Consider the following 19,541-nt stretch of genomic DNA (forward strand, 5'->3'; position numbering starts at 1 on the left):
TCTGATGTTCTTTATACATATGTCTTTTTGTTTTTTGATTTAATACCCTAATCCACAATGTTGACGGCTGTGTCCCTTTTTTTTTGTACTTGTTGGTTTTTTTCAAAACTGAAGAATTATTTATTATGCTGTGAAAAAAATTGTATATTTTTGCCTTTCGTTTTTTTTGATGTTCTTTGTTCATGTTCCGGACCATATGAGTATTTGGACCATACGCGTATGGTCATGACCATATGGGTATATACTCATATGGTCCGACCGTACGCGTATGGTCGGGGTAATTAACACTCTGTTACAGTTTACTTTTAATACTTCTAAACTCTTCATATGATACGATCTTTCATTAAAAAGATGCTATCATATAGGTAATTTTATTATTATATTATCATAAAAAGATAAGCTAAATGAAAATAAGAAGATTCACATAGTTAATTTTACTTAATTGTCAAATTTATAGTAAACACATTTTATACTGATGGTCAGTCTACATGCACGAATGCAACTAGCGATGAAAACTAACTATGGCATAAATATTTAATTTTTACGTAGTTTTCGGATTATAAAATAAAAAAAATGTCATGTTTTAAACTATCACTGTTTTTTTTTAGATAAAGTTTTTGTATTATTGAAAGGTTTATAATGTAATTTCGAAAAAAATATATACCTATATGGTCCAGATACTCATATATTTTTTTCGAGCAATGCGTGAACATTTGTTTTTAATTTTTCGACGCTATAAATCATTTTTTATTCTCAATTTCTAACACTAAAAGGAATGTGGAAAATCTGAATTCTTTGTTTGGTCATCTACTTGACCAGAATATTTTTTTCCTCAAATATGGGATCAGAATGTTATTTTTGGAAAATACAATACCCCCCCCCCCCTTTTGCCCCCACCGGAAGTTAAATTGTCGTTCCCTTATATGTCTGTTTGTTTTGTTCACACATTGTTGTCAACATAATGGAATTGTATGCGACTGTCATTCACGTGAGAGATTTTTGATAGGTATAAAACGAGGTTAAATCCACAATTTTCAAAATAAGAAAATTCCTATACGAAGTCAGGAATATGACAGTTGTTAACTATTCGTTTGTTGTGTTTCAGCTTTTGATTTTGCCATTTGACTTCTGACATTCCGTTTTGAATGTTCATTGGAGTTCGGTATATTTTTGTAATTCTACTTTTAACTGTTTATTCCTCGTCTAAAATATTTTCTATGTCTCGATATCAAGAAATAGATTTCTTTATATCAAAAAATGATTTTTGTGTTATCAAAAATTTGAATTCCTGACACCAAAATAAGTTATATTTTGATATCCAAAAATAAGAACAAATGAATGATTAATGTGTGTCAATTACGCATCCAAGCTAACCCATGATCCAAAACATATAATGCAAATGATGTTCACGGGTAGACCAACAGTGTCATAATGCGGAACACTGCTCTAAGCTATTGGTGATTATAATGATGTCATCCGTTCACTTTTTACAAACACTACATACTTGTAATAAGGATGCTTTAAGTTTTATAAGCATGATTGAAAATTCAAAGCCTACTATTGAAAACTGCTATTTAAATTAATATTAATTGAATAAAAAAGCATGTACACTATTCTTCAGTTTGGAAAAAAACGAACAAGTACTGAATTACTGAATCAAACTAAACAAGAAGTTAGAGTCCCAACAACAGTGTTCTTAAATGACTCGACATCGAACTTTAAGGGTTAGAAAAAGGAGCGCACAAATGATTGCATAAAATATTTTTTTTACTTTTGAATGAAAAAATGTGTTAACGCAGGGATATTCAGAGCGCGATTGTCATTTTTTTCTGCAGTTCTTTTAACCTTTAAATATTCTATTTCTCAGTGACTTTAATTCTTGATTCTAAATCCGAACCTCCTTTTACATTTCTAAAATATCAAAAGGGTTAAATAATGATATTCTGTTACACATAATATATTCTCCACCAACTTACATAAGTAATGTTAAGAAACGCTTTTCTCATTCGTAACAATGTAAAGTAGAAATATAAACACAAAATACTGATTATATGACAAAGCTACAAAACAAAATACGAGTAATGTGATATTGACATTACAATCAACATTAGAAGGTCAAAGTAACACAAAACAATTCTTTTTTCCTCCAACATACTAACCATAATAATTATTTCTTATTGTATCTTGTATATAAAAAGTATTAGTTCAATTTTAGAGTGTACAGTCAATAATCTAGGTAAGTAACACATTTCATTTTCATTTATAGTCATTTTAGATTTACATTTTTTTTAATACAAGGTAATTAACAAATCTCGTTTCTTACTTGTATATATAATATTATGGTACAGGAACACAAACATCGTAATAACATTAAGTTTTGAACATACATATATCTTTCTTTCTTCATCTGATTGAATGATTAATATTGTACATAGAAAAAGTCATTCTGCAAAAGTTATCCCTGAGCTCTTGTAAATGCATAACTATACAACTATTTTGGTATTGTTAGTCGTTTAAATGAGCGATTATCCAATTGGTCAGGGAAAATTTCTGTTGATTTAACAAAAGCTCCTCTCGCTGCTTTCGTATCTCCTATAATCTGAAAAGCTACACCAAGACAGTCGTAGGCTGCAGCTTTCATAGCAATATCCGACATAAAATAATCCTCTTCTATTGTTAGACGAAGATCTCCTAGTGATTCCTGATAATTTTTGATATTTTGAAGACGATAATGGCACAAGAATGTTAGGAAATGGAGATATGTAACTGGTGGTATTACGATGCATGGATTAAAATCGTTAGTATCATTCATATTTAGTTCGTCTGGAATAGAATTATTTTTCTCACAAAAATCTGTTGAATATGGAAGTAACAAGAGAAATCGTAACGTACAAATAATTTTTAACTTCCTAAATATTTTGTAACGCAATAGTTTTCGATGTACGTCGGTTATATTTGCACCAAAGTCCAATTTTTCTGTGGTACATTTTGTGAGTGAATATGACAGAACAAAAAGTGCTTTGTAGTATTGTTTGTGTTTGTAGAATAATGTCGCCAACATCAACCAGCCTAACACAGCATCTTGGTGGGTACTCTGTAGAATATAACAGATACATGTTTTGTATTGTTTATAATTGTATTTGTTACTATATGGATTGGATAGCTGCATTGTGTGTGCAGTGTTCAAGGAAAGTCGAGTCATATTGTGTAAATGGATGGTTCTTATTTTTTAGATTTACTTAAAAGTATTGATTTTAGACATCGTTCATGTTCCACGATGGTTGTTTCTTCTACCGGAAGAAGTGTTCTTGACTTAATCATTTTTTCAATATTATTCGCAAACATGTCTGCATTGCACTGATCTCTTGTAAAATACGGTAAGCTAGATATTTGTTCCGAACTAAAGATACATTGCCATCCATAATCATGTAACTCATTCAATTTTTGTAACAATTTTGTTCTGCTATGTCCAATTATCTTATTTTCAAAAAGGTTGTTTTCTGGAATAAAGTAATGTGGACAAACGGAATATTCCACACAATATATAAGTCTTTTGAAACACTTCGTAAAGCAAAGTATCAAATTATCTGGTTTCCACACAGATGTCGGCAATTCTTCAGATAGCCAGAATAAGATAGTTTAAATGAAATATGAACAAAGTAAGTCGTTACATCCGGGAGATTCGCTTATAACATTTTTCAAAAACATTTTCATGAGAGCATAGCACAACAACTGTGTGTGACGAAATGTATATATCAGAAATTTTTCACCTAAAGAGAAGGATATACGCCATTTTAATTCTTCATTGAGATCCCCCTCTTGGCCAATTGGCACAAACATGACTCCATGATCAATTACTCTTTGTTTTACCTCACTAGTTGGCCATGAATTATTTGATCTAGTCACCCATTTTAAAGCTGTAAATATCCATGATTTTGAATGTAGAGAGAATGCTAAGTCAATGGAACCATCTCTATCAGATGCGCACGGTCCGTGAATAACAGGTTGGCGTTCATTAAGGATACAAATCTTAAACATTACACTAGATAGATATTCCTGTCCTTGAGCACCTCGACAAAACACTTCTGAATTTTTCGTATTTCCTTTTATCACACGTAGATATGCAAAGCCAGGTTTAACATCGTTAGTTTCTAATAAAACTACACTTCTAGAAGAATGACAAACTTGAAGTTTCGTTTGATCAGTAACCACTATATCATTATGTCGTGGTAAAATCATAATATCACAGTCACTACCATTCAGCTCAAGTCCTTCACCGAAACTACCACTGGTGATATGCGTAGCAGAGAGTTGGCTGCTAAATATTTGGTCTTTTGATGCATTAATCAATCTGATCAGTCTAACGTAATCCGCTGATCCAACAATATTATGACATAGGTAATTGTACAGGCAAACGGACATATCTGATGAAGAGTTATCTGGTAAAAAAGAGGAGGTATAAGTAAACAATGCGTAAATGCTGTAAGAATGTATTCAATATAACTATAGAGATTGAATTCAGGTAAAACATCAACAAATAAGATAAAATATTTACCAAAAAATTACCAGAAAAGGGATATTAGTATTGAATTAAGATAACCCTTACCATTTATTTAAAGGAAAAATAAATGATACCAGATTGAAGCTTCAATACGGTTATTAAATGAGTGTTTCTAAGTTTTCATGAAAAGACCATATATCTTGACTGGAAAACTAAATGTGTGTAAATTATGTTCGTATTCGATCAAGCCTCACTTCGTTTGTTTTCTTTTATAACTTTCTAGTTTTCTGTTACTTGAATAATGGATTGCGAGGATATTTATGTTTGATGTTTGTTTGTTTAAAGACATTACTAGTAGTTCCTTACCCAAGGCACCATTTTGCTTTATATTTCATTCTGTGAAGATCTCTGTTTAATATTTAAGCAGTGGACGGAACATTGTAGACTTAAATATCATTCATGAAGTAATCTCTTTGTTGTTTGTCTTGTGTTTATTGCTAATCATGTTTTTCTGTTCAGATGTAGCTGATCATTTTTGTAATAAAAAGTATCTATTCATCTTTGATAGTTTTCAAGATAAAAGGCAAAAAAAAACCCACCCGCAAACACTGGTTGAAAACGTCAGTTAAGAGCAAAACTTCAATTAAAAGTCACTTGACGATTTCAACCATATTGACCTAGTTGAAGATCTTTTTTTAATAGATACTGTTTCGCCATAAGACGCAGATATAATATTTTACTACGTAATTTTACTTATTCTTGGTAATTTAAAATATCTTAAAGATCACTTACCAGCCATAGCATAACAGTCCTTTCAAAAGCAAATCTGAAAAGAAAAAAACCCAGAATTTATTTTAATTCAACCGTCAATTTGCTATACTAAAACATGCTTCGTAATTAGTGTCAGGACTCAGGGGCGGATCCAGCCATTTAAAAAAGGGCGGACCCAACCCAGGATAAAGGGGGGGGGGGTGTTCAACCACATGTCCCCAGCAAATGCAACGATCGTCCAAAAAAAGGGGGACCCCTGGATCCACCACTGCAGGTATGCATGGTATGTAGGACATGTAGGATGATTGTTGAGTATTGCCAGAATTAATTTTTGAAACAGAAAATCGCGTTTGAAGCAGTAAACGTATTTATTGTTATTTATAGTACTATGGAGGGTACTATGGAGGGCATTATGAACATTTTGAGATTGTAATAGACAAAATGTAAATACTTATATTGAATATAAATATTTGGTGCATTTTCAGCCTTATTTTTTCAGAGACTATATCTATACTACTAAATCTAAAGACCATTTTTTGTTCACCTTATAAACGTAAAACCGAAGAAAGCTACAAGTCAAACTTATATAAGGGTATATATACTTGATAGGGAATACAGAAAATTTTACATCGATTACTGTTTCAAACAATTAGCAGTTAGACAAATTAATAAGTTCCACTCCCTTTTGTTTTCCAAATAAACGACTGTTTGGTGGTGCGCCTGAACGATGCGGAACGTACAGATAAGGTAACATGTGAATTTAATGACATGATCAAAATTATATCGCATCGGATAGTTCCGGAACTTATTAATTTTGCTAATTGCTTATTGTTTGAAACAGTAATGGATGTAAAATTTTAAGTATACCCCATAAAGTATATATACCCTTATATAAGTTTGATTATAGCTTTCTTCGGTTTACGTTTATTGATCTTTATTAGGTGAACAAAACATAAACGGTCTTGAGATCTAGTAGTTTAGATATTTATGCCTATAAAGTAGACATCTAAGTCGTTTGTTTTTCATTGATGGAATACTTTTATCCGTTATAAATCTAATACGTTTGCAATTTGAAACTGTTTTAACCCAGTTTAGAACATGATGAAAGTTTGTGTCAGTTTACCTGTAAAATGGCGATAAATGTGTATTACCACTTAATTACTTTCGGTTCTATTTATATCGATTTGTAACTATTTAAGGTTGTTTTTTTTTTTAATTTAGAATGCATAAATTAAAGTCTCAAATGCATACCTTAGGCTTTTCAAACATTAAATCAATGTTATTATAAGTTTTATGAATCTAAAGTATTTTTCTTTTATTCTATTTTTCTATAATTTTTCATGCCAACCTACAGACTTGAGACAGAAGAATATCGGAAGAGACAAAGAAACCACGTGACGTAATCAATGTAAACATCAACGAAGTTATAAGAAAAACAGATATCATCGTTGGAGAAAATTTGTATGAGACAATACACATTGGTTGAAATATGTAGACTATTGTTAAACCCAATTTATGTAAATTACGGTTAAATAGTGATGCAAAGGTCCGCTTTTTCGACCGTTATTATAGGATAATTTTGATTTATTCCGCAATATCATCGACAGTTTTATAACATGTATAAAGGTCAAATTCAATTTTGATATGTTTTTTTTTAGCTCACCTGGCCCACAGGGCCAAGTGAGCTTTTCTCATCACTTCGCGTCCGTCGTCCGTCGTCGTCGTCGTCGTTAACATTTTACATTTTGAACTTCTTTTAGAGAACCACTGAATGGAATGATACCAAACATGACATGAATGTTCCTTATGAGGTGCTGACCAAGTGTTGTTACTTTGTAGTCGATCCATCATCCAAGATGGCCGCCAACGGGGGGATTTAGTTTAACATAGGACCCTATAGGAAATGCTTACAAATGACTTCTTTTAGAGAACCACTGAATGGAATGAAACTAAACATAGCATGAATGTTCCTTATGAGGTACTGACCAAGTGTTGTTACTTTGTAGCCGATCCATCATCCAAGATGGCTGCCAGTGGGGGACTTAGTTTAACATAGGACCCTATGAGAAATGCTTACAAATGACTTCTTTTAGAGAACCACTGAATGGAATGAAACCAAACATAGCACGAATGTTCCTTATGAGATGCTGACCAAGTGTTGTTACTTTGTCCCCAATCCAACATCCAAGATGGCCGACAGCATGGGGGGGAGGCTTAGTTTAACATAGGACCCTATTGCAAATGCATACAACAGTCTTCTTCTAGAGAACCACTGAATTGAATTAAACCAAACATAGAATGAATGTTCCTTTCCTTTATGAGGTGCTGGCCAAGTGTTGTTATCTTGTAGCCAAATTTTATCTTTTTTTATACGATTTCAAAAAAACCCAAATAGAGTCAGGTGAGCGATACAGGCTTGAGAAAGGCTGAACTCCTCAGATGGATACAAATAGAAATACAACTAACGAAAACACAGAGTGGAAGTGGCCGGTTACTTGTATATCCCTTTAACAAAAAGACACTAAACCTAAATCATTTCTTTATGCATCCAAAACAGATGGAAGATTCAGAATATAATTCGGTTGTCTTTGTTGCGGTATCTCCGTTGTTTTCCACCTGTAGTTAATGTGTTTTCTCGGTTTCAGTTTTAAAACCGTTTTTGTTTTCTAGTAATCGATTTATGACTTTTGAACAGCAGTATACTACTGTTGCCTTTATTCACTGAATTTCATACTTAGTCTATGTGAATACTTTGTAAAGTAAAAAGATACCAGTATGAAATAAAACTTGTCATACAAGATACTAGGCTGATATTTTTGTACGCAAGAAGCGCGATTCGTACAGACGAGCACAACCAGTAGCGACAGAAACATATATAGACTAAAGGACATCAAATATAGGTATCTCTGAGGGAGCCGTGGTGTAGTGGTTAATGCATCGGACTACTAACACAAAGGTTCCTGGTTCGATTCCCGTCTGGGATGAAAATTTCAGGGACTGAATTTTCGGCTCTCCCTTGACACATTTGCGAGTATGGTCTTGAGGAAACGATGATAAATCGGAAGGGGACGATAAATGGCTGCCCGTGTTAAGAGAGATCCATATCTCTTGCACGTTAAAGACACCCTTGTAGATTTCGAAAAAGAGCAGGCTAATGCCGCTACAAGGCAGCACTCGCACCCGCAAAGTGGAAAGGGATTAATATAAGTTGCAAAACTTGTTTCCCAATCCACTATAAATAAATATGTTTAAACTAATAGGTATCTCTTAGTAAAAGCTGTAGATTAGGAGGCACCTTTATTAAAAAAAAAGAGTCCATTTGGCGCAGACAGTGTAAAATTTCGTACTATGATTATTATAAATTATAAATAAGGCTTCAAACATTTTGGCGTTTATTTGACGTTAGTTTTTCAGCAATGCAAAATTCTTCCATCGTGTACTCTGTTGACATATTTTGTTTAGTTTGTTCTACTTTATACAGTATTCTTCAATATAATCTGTTGGAAATAAACTAACCGAATTTACGTTTTGATATATCATTTCTTGAATTCGTCCGTTGTAATAATGAACGTTATTTAGTTAGTAATTAAAACATCAATATAATTATTCATGGACGTGAAATTCAAAATGTATATGACTTTGGCTTTCAAATTCTTGTTTTATAATATATTTTGTTTGTCATAGTTTTATCGTCAAATTATTGGATTTTATTTCAACTCTTATTTAATATGCTTTCTTTGAAGTTGGGAAGCTTTCCTTCATGAAAAAAATCTCTGGGATAACTATTTCTGACCAAATGACCATTGTTATATCAAAGTTCATTTCTGTGTGTGTAACATTTTTACGTTGTGTTTCCGTTGTGTCGTTTGTTTTCTCCTATATTTGATTGTGAATTCATATTACTATAAAACGTGTCACGGTACTTTTCTATCCCAAATTCATGTATTTGGTTTTGATGTTATATTGGTTATTCTCATCGGATTTTGTCTAATGCTTAGTCCGTTGCTGTTTGTGTTACATTTTAATGTTGTGTCGTTGTTCTCCTCTTATATTTAATGCGTTTCCCTCAGTTTTAGTTTGTTACCCCGATTTTGTTTTTTGTCCATAGATTTACGAGTTTTGTACAGCGGTATACTACTGTTGTCTTTATTTCTGACCAAAAAATGGACATTTCAAAATATATTAATATTTATAAATAGTGAATTTAATTCATATTTAATTAAATATATTGAATAAAATTGAGAATGGAAATGGGGAATGTGTCAAAGAGACAACAACCCGACCAAATAAAAAACAACAGCAGAGGGTCACCAACAGGTCTTCAATGTAGCGAGAAATTCCCGCACCCGGAGGCGTCCTTCAGCTGGCCCCTAAACAAATATATACTAGTCCAGTGATAATGAACGCTATACTAATTTCCAAATTGTACACAAGAAACTAAAATTAAAATAATACAAGACTAACAAAGGCCAGAGGCTCCTGACTTGGGACAGGCGCAAAAATGCGGCGGGGTTAAACATGTTTGTGAGATCTCAACCCTCCCCCTATACCTCTAACCAATGTAGTAAAGTAAACGCATAACAATACGCACATTAAAATTCAGTTCAAGAGAAATCCGAGTCTGATGTCAGAAGATGTAACCAAAGAAAATAAACAAAATGACAATAATACATAAATAACAACAGACTACTAGCAGTTAACTGACATGCCAGCTCCAGACTTCAACTAAACTGACTGAAAGATTATGATTTCATCATATGAACATCAGGCACAATCCTTCCCGTTAGGGGTTTAGTATCATACCATCATAACATATATGAGAAGAACATAACCCGTGTCATGCCAACAACTGTTTTTAGAAAAAATGTGTTTAGTTCCGATGCAAAGACCTTATCAATGACTCAATATTAACGCCAAAATATGCAATCTTTAATGACTTGACAACAGTATCGTAATTATATCCCTTCTTAATAAGTCTATTCAAAGGTTTTGTAAGTTTCTGAGGTGAATACTGACACCTTTGTGCTTTATAAAGAATATTACCATAAAAAATTGGATGTGAAATACCTGAACGTATTAAAAGTCTGCATGTTGAGCTATATTTACGAATAATGTCTTTATACCGATGATAAAATTTAGTAAATGTTTTGACTAGTTTGTGATATCGAAAACCCTGGTGTAATAATTTTTCAGTAATACATAAATTTCTCTCGTTAAAATCTAAAACATTGTTACATACACGAGCGAATCGTACAAGTTGAGATATATAAACACCGTAAGATGGTGACAAGGGAACGTCACCATCTAAAAACGGATAATTAACGATAGGAAATGAAAAATCATCCCTTTTATCATAAATTTTAGTATTCAGCTTTCCATTAGTGATATAGATATCAAGATCGAGAAAAGGGCAGTGGTCATTGTTAGTATTAGCTTTATTTAAAGTAAGTTCAACAGGATAAATTTCATTAATATACATACTGAAGTCGTCATTATTGAGAGCCAAAATATCATCCAAATATCTAAAAGTATTATTAAATTTGTTTATCAGATGTTGTTTCGATGGGTCTTTGCTTATTTTTGTCATAAATTGTAACTCATAACAATACAAAAACAGGTCCGCAATAAGTGGTGCACAGTTAGTCCCCATTGGAATTCCGATAATCTGACGATATACGGAATCCCCAAAGCGAACAAAAATGTTATCTAGTAAAAATTCAAGGGCATATATAGTATCAAAGCATGTCCAATTAACATAGTTTTTTTGTTTATTGCTACTAAAAAATGACCTAAAAGAGTTTGAACATATATATTCACATTCTGATTTTTTGAATGCCCATTTAGTTAGGTGTGTGAATTTTTTCTTAATGAGAATGTGAGGCAATGTGGTATACAGGGTAGAAAAATCAAAACTTTGAACAGATTCAAAATCACCAATATAAGCATGCAATTTATCAAGTACTTCCAACGAGTTCTTGACACTCGAAAAGTAATTTATTCCACTATTTTCGAAGGCCTTATTTGAACAATTTATTATCAGGTTTTTAATTGTACCAAGTGTGCTGGTAAGAAGAATAGACAATTTAGTAGTTGAACAATGGCTTGAAGACGAAATAAATCTATATTTGTAAGGGGTTTTGTGTAGCTTCGGAAGCCAATACATAGTTGGGACTTTCATTGTATTTGGCTCTGCTTGTAAAGCTGTGCCTAAAAGTTTATGTTTGTTACAGATTTCGTTTTCTGAAAATGGAGTCAGTTGGAATGTTGGTGAATTGGTGATTTCCTTTTTCAGAACCTCAATGTAAAATTTACGTCAAACAATAATAATATTATTAGCAGCTTTATCTGCCGGGACAAAAACAAATTCCTTTGCTAGTTCTTTTAGTTTATGTTTGATACGAGAAATAGGTTTATTGTTGTAAGGGTTTATAGTAAAATGTTCTTTAAAATGTTGAATACGTATATCAACTATCTTCATTACTGAATTAAAAAAAGAGTCCAAAGATTTTTTGTCAGCTTTTTCCCGTTTTATCCATTTCATACAGTAAGTATGGAGTGAGTCGTGGATGATATTACGACACTCATTCCAATTAATAATTGACGGGGGACGATATTTAGGTCCTTTACTGAGGAATGATTTTAACTCTCGGTTTTGAACGATGTTAAGATCTCCTGTTATAACATGGGAAATGGGTCCATAAATATATTCGGAATTACTGCAATTACATGAAGTAGGTGTATTTTCACTGATATTAACATCTTTACACAATTGACTATAATTAAACACAAATTTCCGGGTAGATTTCTTGTAAATATAACAAATAAGAGGTAGCTCAGTATTGTCAAAATATCCAGGAATTTGTTCTTTAACAGAATGGTCGTTAAATATACCGGCAATATTTACAAAATCAAAGCCTTTATTGACATACTTAATTTTAATAAAATGTTTTTTATGATCTTCAGGGCGATCAATTTTGGGAAATAATTTAGAATAACAATATGCCATAATAATTTGAACAATTTCATACTTAGGACTGCTATATGAAATTGTGTTGCAATCCTCCAAAATTTTATTTAACTTATTAACCGGTAACGAACAGAGTTTTGTTAACAGATAATGTCTGCCGTTGTTTTTTGAAATAGAAATTAGGTCCGAAATATTGGTATGATTGGCCCGACATTTTCTTTGATTGCGATTTGTTCTACGACCGTGAGAACGTTTTTTTACGAACTGTTTTAGAAACTATATCCAAAATGTTAACGGAATTGGTTCTAGATATATTACCAATTCCCATGATATTATCATTTAGACCGAGAGGGTAAACTGTCTGTAATTTTTTTATCCAATTTAATTCAATTATTTTCCGTGATCGTACAAACTTTGAATGCGATTCACCAGGCTGCTTATTTACTACTTCTAAAGGTTGAACTGCTAAATATTTAAAAGGATGGTTGTGCTTCTTAAGGTGTTGGTAAATGATACTTTTGAATTTATTGGGTCTTTTAAAACGATACAGATGTTCTTGAGTGCGTTTAGATAAATATCGTCCAGTTTCTCCTACGTACTGAATACCACACCCCGGTTTGTTTCATGTGAGTAAATAAATAATACTGTTTGTTTTTCAAGTTATATCAGTTTCAAAATTTAAAGAAAATGTGCGACCATTAAACGTGGACCTTACCGTATTGTTGGTGGAAAGACGGGGACATGTAAGTCATTTTTTGGCATGACACTTATCGATAGAAGGGTAACCACGATTTTTATTGTTAAAAATGTTAGCGATGGTAGTATTTTTAGATAACCGATTTTGAAGATTGAGACGTGTGGATACCCTTTGAACAAGTTTAGTATTTAGTAATTTTCCATTTCTAAGCTTATGAATGTATTTTTGGCAACGAACTTCAACTTTATAAAACCAATGATGATATTGTCCATTATTTGACAAACGGTTTTAGTTCACAATTGAGAAAATATATGATTTAAACTTGCCTATCACACTCCTTTTAAGCTTGAGATGTTCGTCTTATTCCATCAAACGACATTCACATTTTATTCCATCACACGACATTCACATTTCCCTGTATTGTAACTTAACACTACATGCACGAAATTGGTCACTTAGTATTACTATGATAGATTGATTTTCTGTTTACCAAAATTTCAAGTGAAATCAAATGAAAAATATGTAAAAACCTTTTTTGTTTAAGGTTTAACAATACCTTTAATTTCAGTTGCAAATATTTCCTATTGTGAAGATGATGACATAAACATACATTATATTAACTTGTATAATTTTATCTCAGAGTCTTTCAATACATAGTGGTTTAATCCGTTGGTGACCTTTTATAATTTACATCTTTGTAATTATACAGATGCTAGTTTTTGCTAGTTTTTTTATATCAAGTGGTTGTTATTAGATATTCAGACTAGTATGTAATGAAATCATTACTTTTCTCATTTATTGATATTGAATATGATATAAATTATGAATTAATATTGTTCATTTTGGTTATGAGTTCAAAGTATAATAAGTTCCTCCTTTCATTAGATATCTGGTGTATTATTTAGCATATTATTTCACGTGTTTTAAACAACGGTAATAAATGCGAATTCTAAAATGTTTTTGCCCAATGTACAAATGTTCTATTTGATTTTTAAAGATCACTTCGGTTTGCTTTCATACGTAAACATACTATAGTGATTGAGTTGTCGGTTCCATTATCAACGTTTTTCAAAGGGAACTACTGTATTATAGTTAATATCTGACTATTTTTATCAAACATTTGATGTTATACTTAGTGTAAATTAAAGTGTATAATTATTTTCTAAAATTTGCTTGTATTTACTAAATAATTCAAAAGTATTTTTTAAATTTTTCTTTGTACTAGTATTTAATAATTTAGTAAATACAAGCAAATTATAGAAAATAATTTAATTTGTTTGTGAGTTGGATGACTTGTTGTTGCTGTTCAATACAAAACAAAACCCAAAAACTCGAAACGGTCACGAAAACAAGGGCCGTACGATTACCTGTCTTTCCCTGAGACAAATATCAACCACATAACAAAGTACATGGATGTAAACAATAATTGGTCATCAATTAATAAAACCACTATATATTGAAAGACCCTGAGTTAAAAAAAAATGTAAAAATATTTTCGAACGAGGAAACCGTCGCCTTGATAATTCATCAACCAGCAAACAATATTTGGCAATAAATGGACACAGTGAGGCCCGCGGTTTGCATATTATTATATATGTTGTGATGCACGTCAGGTTTGTGCACAAAATCCAAATAAATGACCAAACGGTCTTCAACACCCCGACACAAGTTTACCTGACTTCTAATATTTCTTATTTCAATATGAGATAATAGTTTTAATAATACAATATTGTTTCAAATATTATCCGTTGTTTTCAATAAATTAATCATAATCATGTAAATTCAATTTAAATTTTAGCCAATGTAATGATAATTTATAAACGCTTTTAAATCGATTTAAAATTACATGCTCAAATTGTAAAAAAACGAATAACTCAAAGGGAGATAATTGAAATATTTATAAACTAAAAAAAGTAATAGCTAATCTTTGTGAGTGATATCATAAGTTGTTCCCGAAATATGAAGTTGGCACATACTAATATTTGGTGATAGGTACAAAATTCACATTTTTTCATCCAATCAAAATCTAACAACTACCTGATATAAGTCATATAACTAGTTTTACAATAATTTAGACTGAATAATTGTGTGATAATTTTGTATCTGAGGTAAAAAGATTACATTAGTTACAGTTCGGTAGAAGCCTTATTTTATGTATTTGTATATACTTTAATAAACATGGAAATGAATCAGATGTTTCGCGGGTAAACATTGGGTCAGGTCAAATGTGAAGGGGTGTTCCAAGTGGAAACTCTGATACGAGCAAGAGGCACTTTGGACGCACACCCCTCCTTCAAGAATGGTACAGCTACCATTGTAATATAAAAGCAGGATCGATTCCTTGCTCTCGGTACCGACCGTGCAAGGGATGTATAGCCAGTCAAGGTAGTTTAAAACTTCCATTTGTTTGATGCTCTCGGTCGATTGTCATAAGTCTACGAAGAAATAAGGCCAGGGTACGTTCTATATTCGAGATCGCTGTCTCTTATATATTAGAAAAATTAGATAGTATTACTTATTTGTAATAAAGAACAGATGGTGCCCGTTAGAAATACGGACTCGTATAAATTGAAGTTTACAAGCTAAACCATATTGTTGTAACGTATTGGTTAAGTGCGTTAACTTGTAAGGTACATAATTGTACCAGAAGGACAAGTTTGTTCCTGAACCAGGACAAGTTTGTAATAGTAAATTTGTGTACCATTTGGTATAGATCTTAAGAAGAGCATTTATAGATAGTTCATTAGAGAACGCAAAGAGCAGTTGTACATATTTTTGTTCAAATAGGTCGATTTATGAAGAATGTTTAATTGTTTTTATTATTTTGTAAAAAGAACGTTTTGAATCCAGCATGTAACTGCATGGTCACGAATTCATTTATAGAACATAGAATCAGACACATTACGTATACCCTACGTACCCGTTACATTTGTATAATCCTTAGGGAAAGTATCATCAATGTCAGAGACATCTAAAAGTCAGGAACCAAAATAAAAGTATGAAATTAAAACAATTACTAACAGGAAATCATACGGCCTTTAATAATGGGATAAACACCTTCTGCATAGTAATTATTAAAGAGGCAGGATAATGAAATGTGAAAAAAAATCAAAAGAGGAAAAAATCAAGGTCCATCGGCTACAACAATAAACAAAAAGATCAACGACAAACAGCAACCAACAACAAACAATCTAGAAAAACAACATAAAAAGGCACACTATAAGAAATCAATTGCAGGACATAACTCGATCAAAAATACATGTAAACACACACAAACTACTAACCATACACTGAACGATAAGTATGATCAAAGATGTCGCGGGTGTTGTTTTTTTTATGGTAAAAACTATATTTATGGAAAAACGATGTCAAAAAGACAACTTTAATTTGGGACAAAATAACGTTAAATAAGGTAACTTACACAGTTAGGTAAATTTAGATATAGTAGTTTTATTCTTAGGAGTACATAATCAATTTTTAGAAAATAAATAAATTTGTTATTAACAGTACACAAGTGAAAATTTATTGTCATACTGAATACTTATGAATGGTGTTATATATTAAAAGAAAAAGTGAGACGAGATATAACAATAGATTAGTAAACATTGAATAACAGAAATGCATTTCAAATTGTATCAACAGGTGAAATAAACACGAAGGTATGATTTGAGAATTATCGCAGTTACTAAAAGCCAGTAAAAAGCCCAAATCAATTAAATGATAAAAAAAATCATGTGCATCGATTATAGGTATAATGATCCAATATCAACCCAGTTTAGTATGGATCACATTTCCGACATTATATTGATTGCGTGGTACATATTCATTAGGATCAACAAACCTTTATTCTCCCTTGTTTGCATGAACCATTCCATCTTTGAATATAAATTGGAGTTTAAAACTGCCAACAACGACATACTGCTGCAGTTTGGAAGTTGGCGATGATGACACTTTCAAGAACGAACAATTTTGTTTGACATATTATCTGCAGAGATTTTGTTCATTATCCACCATCTAGATGTCGATGTATAGCCATTAATCAGTATGGAATACATTTTCAGTATATTTTGATAGTAACTAGTAGTTTAAATAGACACTGACACCTTCTGTCGTATTAGTTTTGCCCACATTTAACCTTTGGTTTAAAGGGGGAGGGGGAATCCTTATCGAAACATTTTTTTTCATATATTTTCCCATACCTTGAAAAGTCTTGTGGAGGTTTTGGAAATGAGATGGAGCGGAGGGTAATTTGTATTTATGGAAAAAAACTTTCAAACAAGATACATTGCATATTCTATTTTTGGTTCTGCTGGAATTTTAAGAAAAACAAAAATTGTTTAAGTGATAACTTCTGAATTTAACTTAGAAGGAATAAGTTTGATGCTAAAAAAATTGGTTAAAATTGTTATTACTGTTCGGTTGATACCTCCGTTTGTTGACTGTTGGTCTCCGAAGGTATCATAAGCCCAGTTGTGGCATGAAAAAAACCAATATCGTTTAAATGAATCTTGCTATTTTAATCAAATCATTTTGCATTAAGTAATATATCTCCCTAATGCAAAGCTCTGATTTCTTGTCCGAACATTGTTACTTTATTTCCCTCAATGGTTATAGATTTAGTTTATAAATATATCATTGTATTTGTTGACAAGTGTTCTACTACTAATCTTTCAGTACTTTTAACTAGTTCCTTAACTACTATCATTATTATACACCCGGATCCATAAATTTATTGCAGTTAAAGAAATAATCAAAGCAAGATATATATACGATGTATAAACAAAATGTATTTTAAGATTTAAGTTAATATTATCATGACATTTGCAAATTACCAGTCAGTCAAAAATCAATGTGCAAATATATGTGCAAATATAAACATTGTTTTATCAGTTGAATATGCAGACAAAAGCTGATAAGACAAAAGTTTCCGGGTTTGTTCTACTCAATAAAAATAACTTTATATATTATGCAATAATTATATTTAACTCTACTCTTAGATTGAATTTTTATTCTATGTCAGCGACAGGGAAATGTGCCCTTCTGTATAGATAAAAGTGTACCAATACAACTTCAGACATTTGATGGAATATCAACTTTCTTAAGAGCAAAACATTAAATGTGCTTTGCTTTAAATTGTCAATTATTACTTCTTTAAATAATGGGAGGTTTGTGTTCGATGCAAATTCAAATGCAATTACACATATACTGTAATACAGATTAAGTGTGTGGGGGGATTTTGTTTTGGATCGGTTATTTATTTTTGAAAACTAAGAGGACATATTATTTATTCTCTGCACTGTTGAAGCAAGATTCTTCATTTTCCAACTGCATTTGACATGTATACATGTATTGCATAGATGCATGGTATTAAAATTTAGCTGTAACTAACCTCTTTTAAAAGTATTGCCAAACACATTTACGCCGAAAGGAGCTAGGCTAAAAAAAAAGTTTTGGAGCCGCTGAAGGCCACAAGAAGCTATAGATCAAATTATAAAAATCATGCTTTCTGTGTGTTTCCCAGACCCTTTCTTTATCTATTTTAATATCTTTTTGACAAGATTTTGGTTTCAAAGCAAAATGTATAGATTCAGTGTAAGACTTTAGTTTTTAGGGACAACATCAAAAGACAAATTACTATACAAATCCTTGACAAAGTTAAACACGAGGCTGCTGTTTTATTGGGTTTTTTTTAGTGTTTCGAGTTGCAGAATTTTAATCTTTTACACCTGTAAGTTATATGAGGGTTTTATTCAAATCAAGTCAAGAGGGGGCTAAATACCATTGATATAACTATGTCTAGTAAGTTTTTATAACACATTTCAATTACAATTTGATGAAGCTCCTAACTGGGATACAATTTAAAGTAGTTAAATTGTAAAAAAATAGCTAAACAGTCTTAAATAAAATAAAACTCATGATCAAGTTTAAAACAAAATTACTAAATTACAAAAGAAATGCAACACTAAGAGAATACAGAAGGGCAACCAATGATCAAAAACGAACCCTGGACCAGATAAAACAAGAAACGACAAATAATAAGACAAATAACATTGTAAACAAAAAACTAATAAGAAACATGGACCACGAAAAAACAGGGACTACGTCCGAGAACAGAACTTGCTTCTTGCAAGAAACTCGCCGTGAAAACAATTTATCATGGAGACAAGCTCTTGGTTTTGACCTTGCCTACATGAGTGAAAGTGATTGGACTTCAATACAATATGCGTTAACGGCCATACTTTGAACTATAATAGTTTACTTTTACAAATTGTGACTCGGATGGAAAGTTGTCTGATTGGCCCTTATACCGCATAATCTTATATCTAATATCTTAAACCTAACAACAAAGCGGATTGTATGAAGAAAAGGAAGGTATCATAAGAATTTTAATCTAGCGTATGAAAAGAAGATATCTTAAACCCCAGTCCCACTAGACCACGATCGCACTACGCCCAACGCGATCTAGAATAAATTCAGGTCGTGGTGAGGTCGCTGTATGAGCGACATGAAAATGTAAATTTTCGTTGCTTTCACTATGCTACTACGTCCTCATTACGCTTCTACAACGATCCCGCTACGATCATACCACGTTCGTACCGCGCTTA

General features: G+C 31.9%; 1 protein-coding gene across 1 annotated transcript; it reads right to left on the bottom strand.

Annotated features, from left to right (window-relative positions):
- Positions 1-681: 681 nt before the first annotated feature.
- Positions 682-6,438, bottom strand: LOC139502146 (uncharacterized). The gene is made up of 3 exons (XM_071291523.1): positions 6,396-6,438; positions 5,294-5,327; positions 682-4,439 (listed from the first exon to the last, which is right to left on the bottom strand). The coding sequence occupies exons 2-3, from the start codon at positions 5,298-5,300 to the stop codon at positions 3,640-3,642; spliced, it is 807 nt and encodes a 268-aa protein (XP_071147624.1). The 5' UTR covers positions 5,301-5,327; positions 6,396-6,438; the 3' UTR covers positions 682-3,639.
- Positions 6,439-19,541: the final 13,103 nt, after the last annotated feature.

Source organism: Mytilus edulis, chromosome 13, assembly GCF_963676685.1.
Source record: "Mytilus edulis chromosome 13, xbMytEdul2.2, whole genome shotgun sequence".
Lineage (NCBI taxonomy): Eukaryota > Metazoa > Mollusca > Bivalvia > Mytilida > Mytilidae > Mytilus > Mytilus edulis.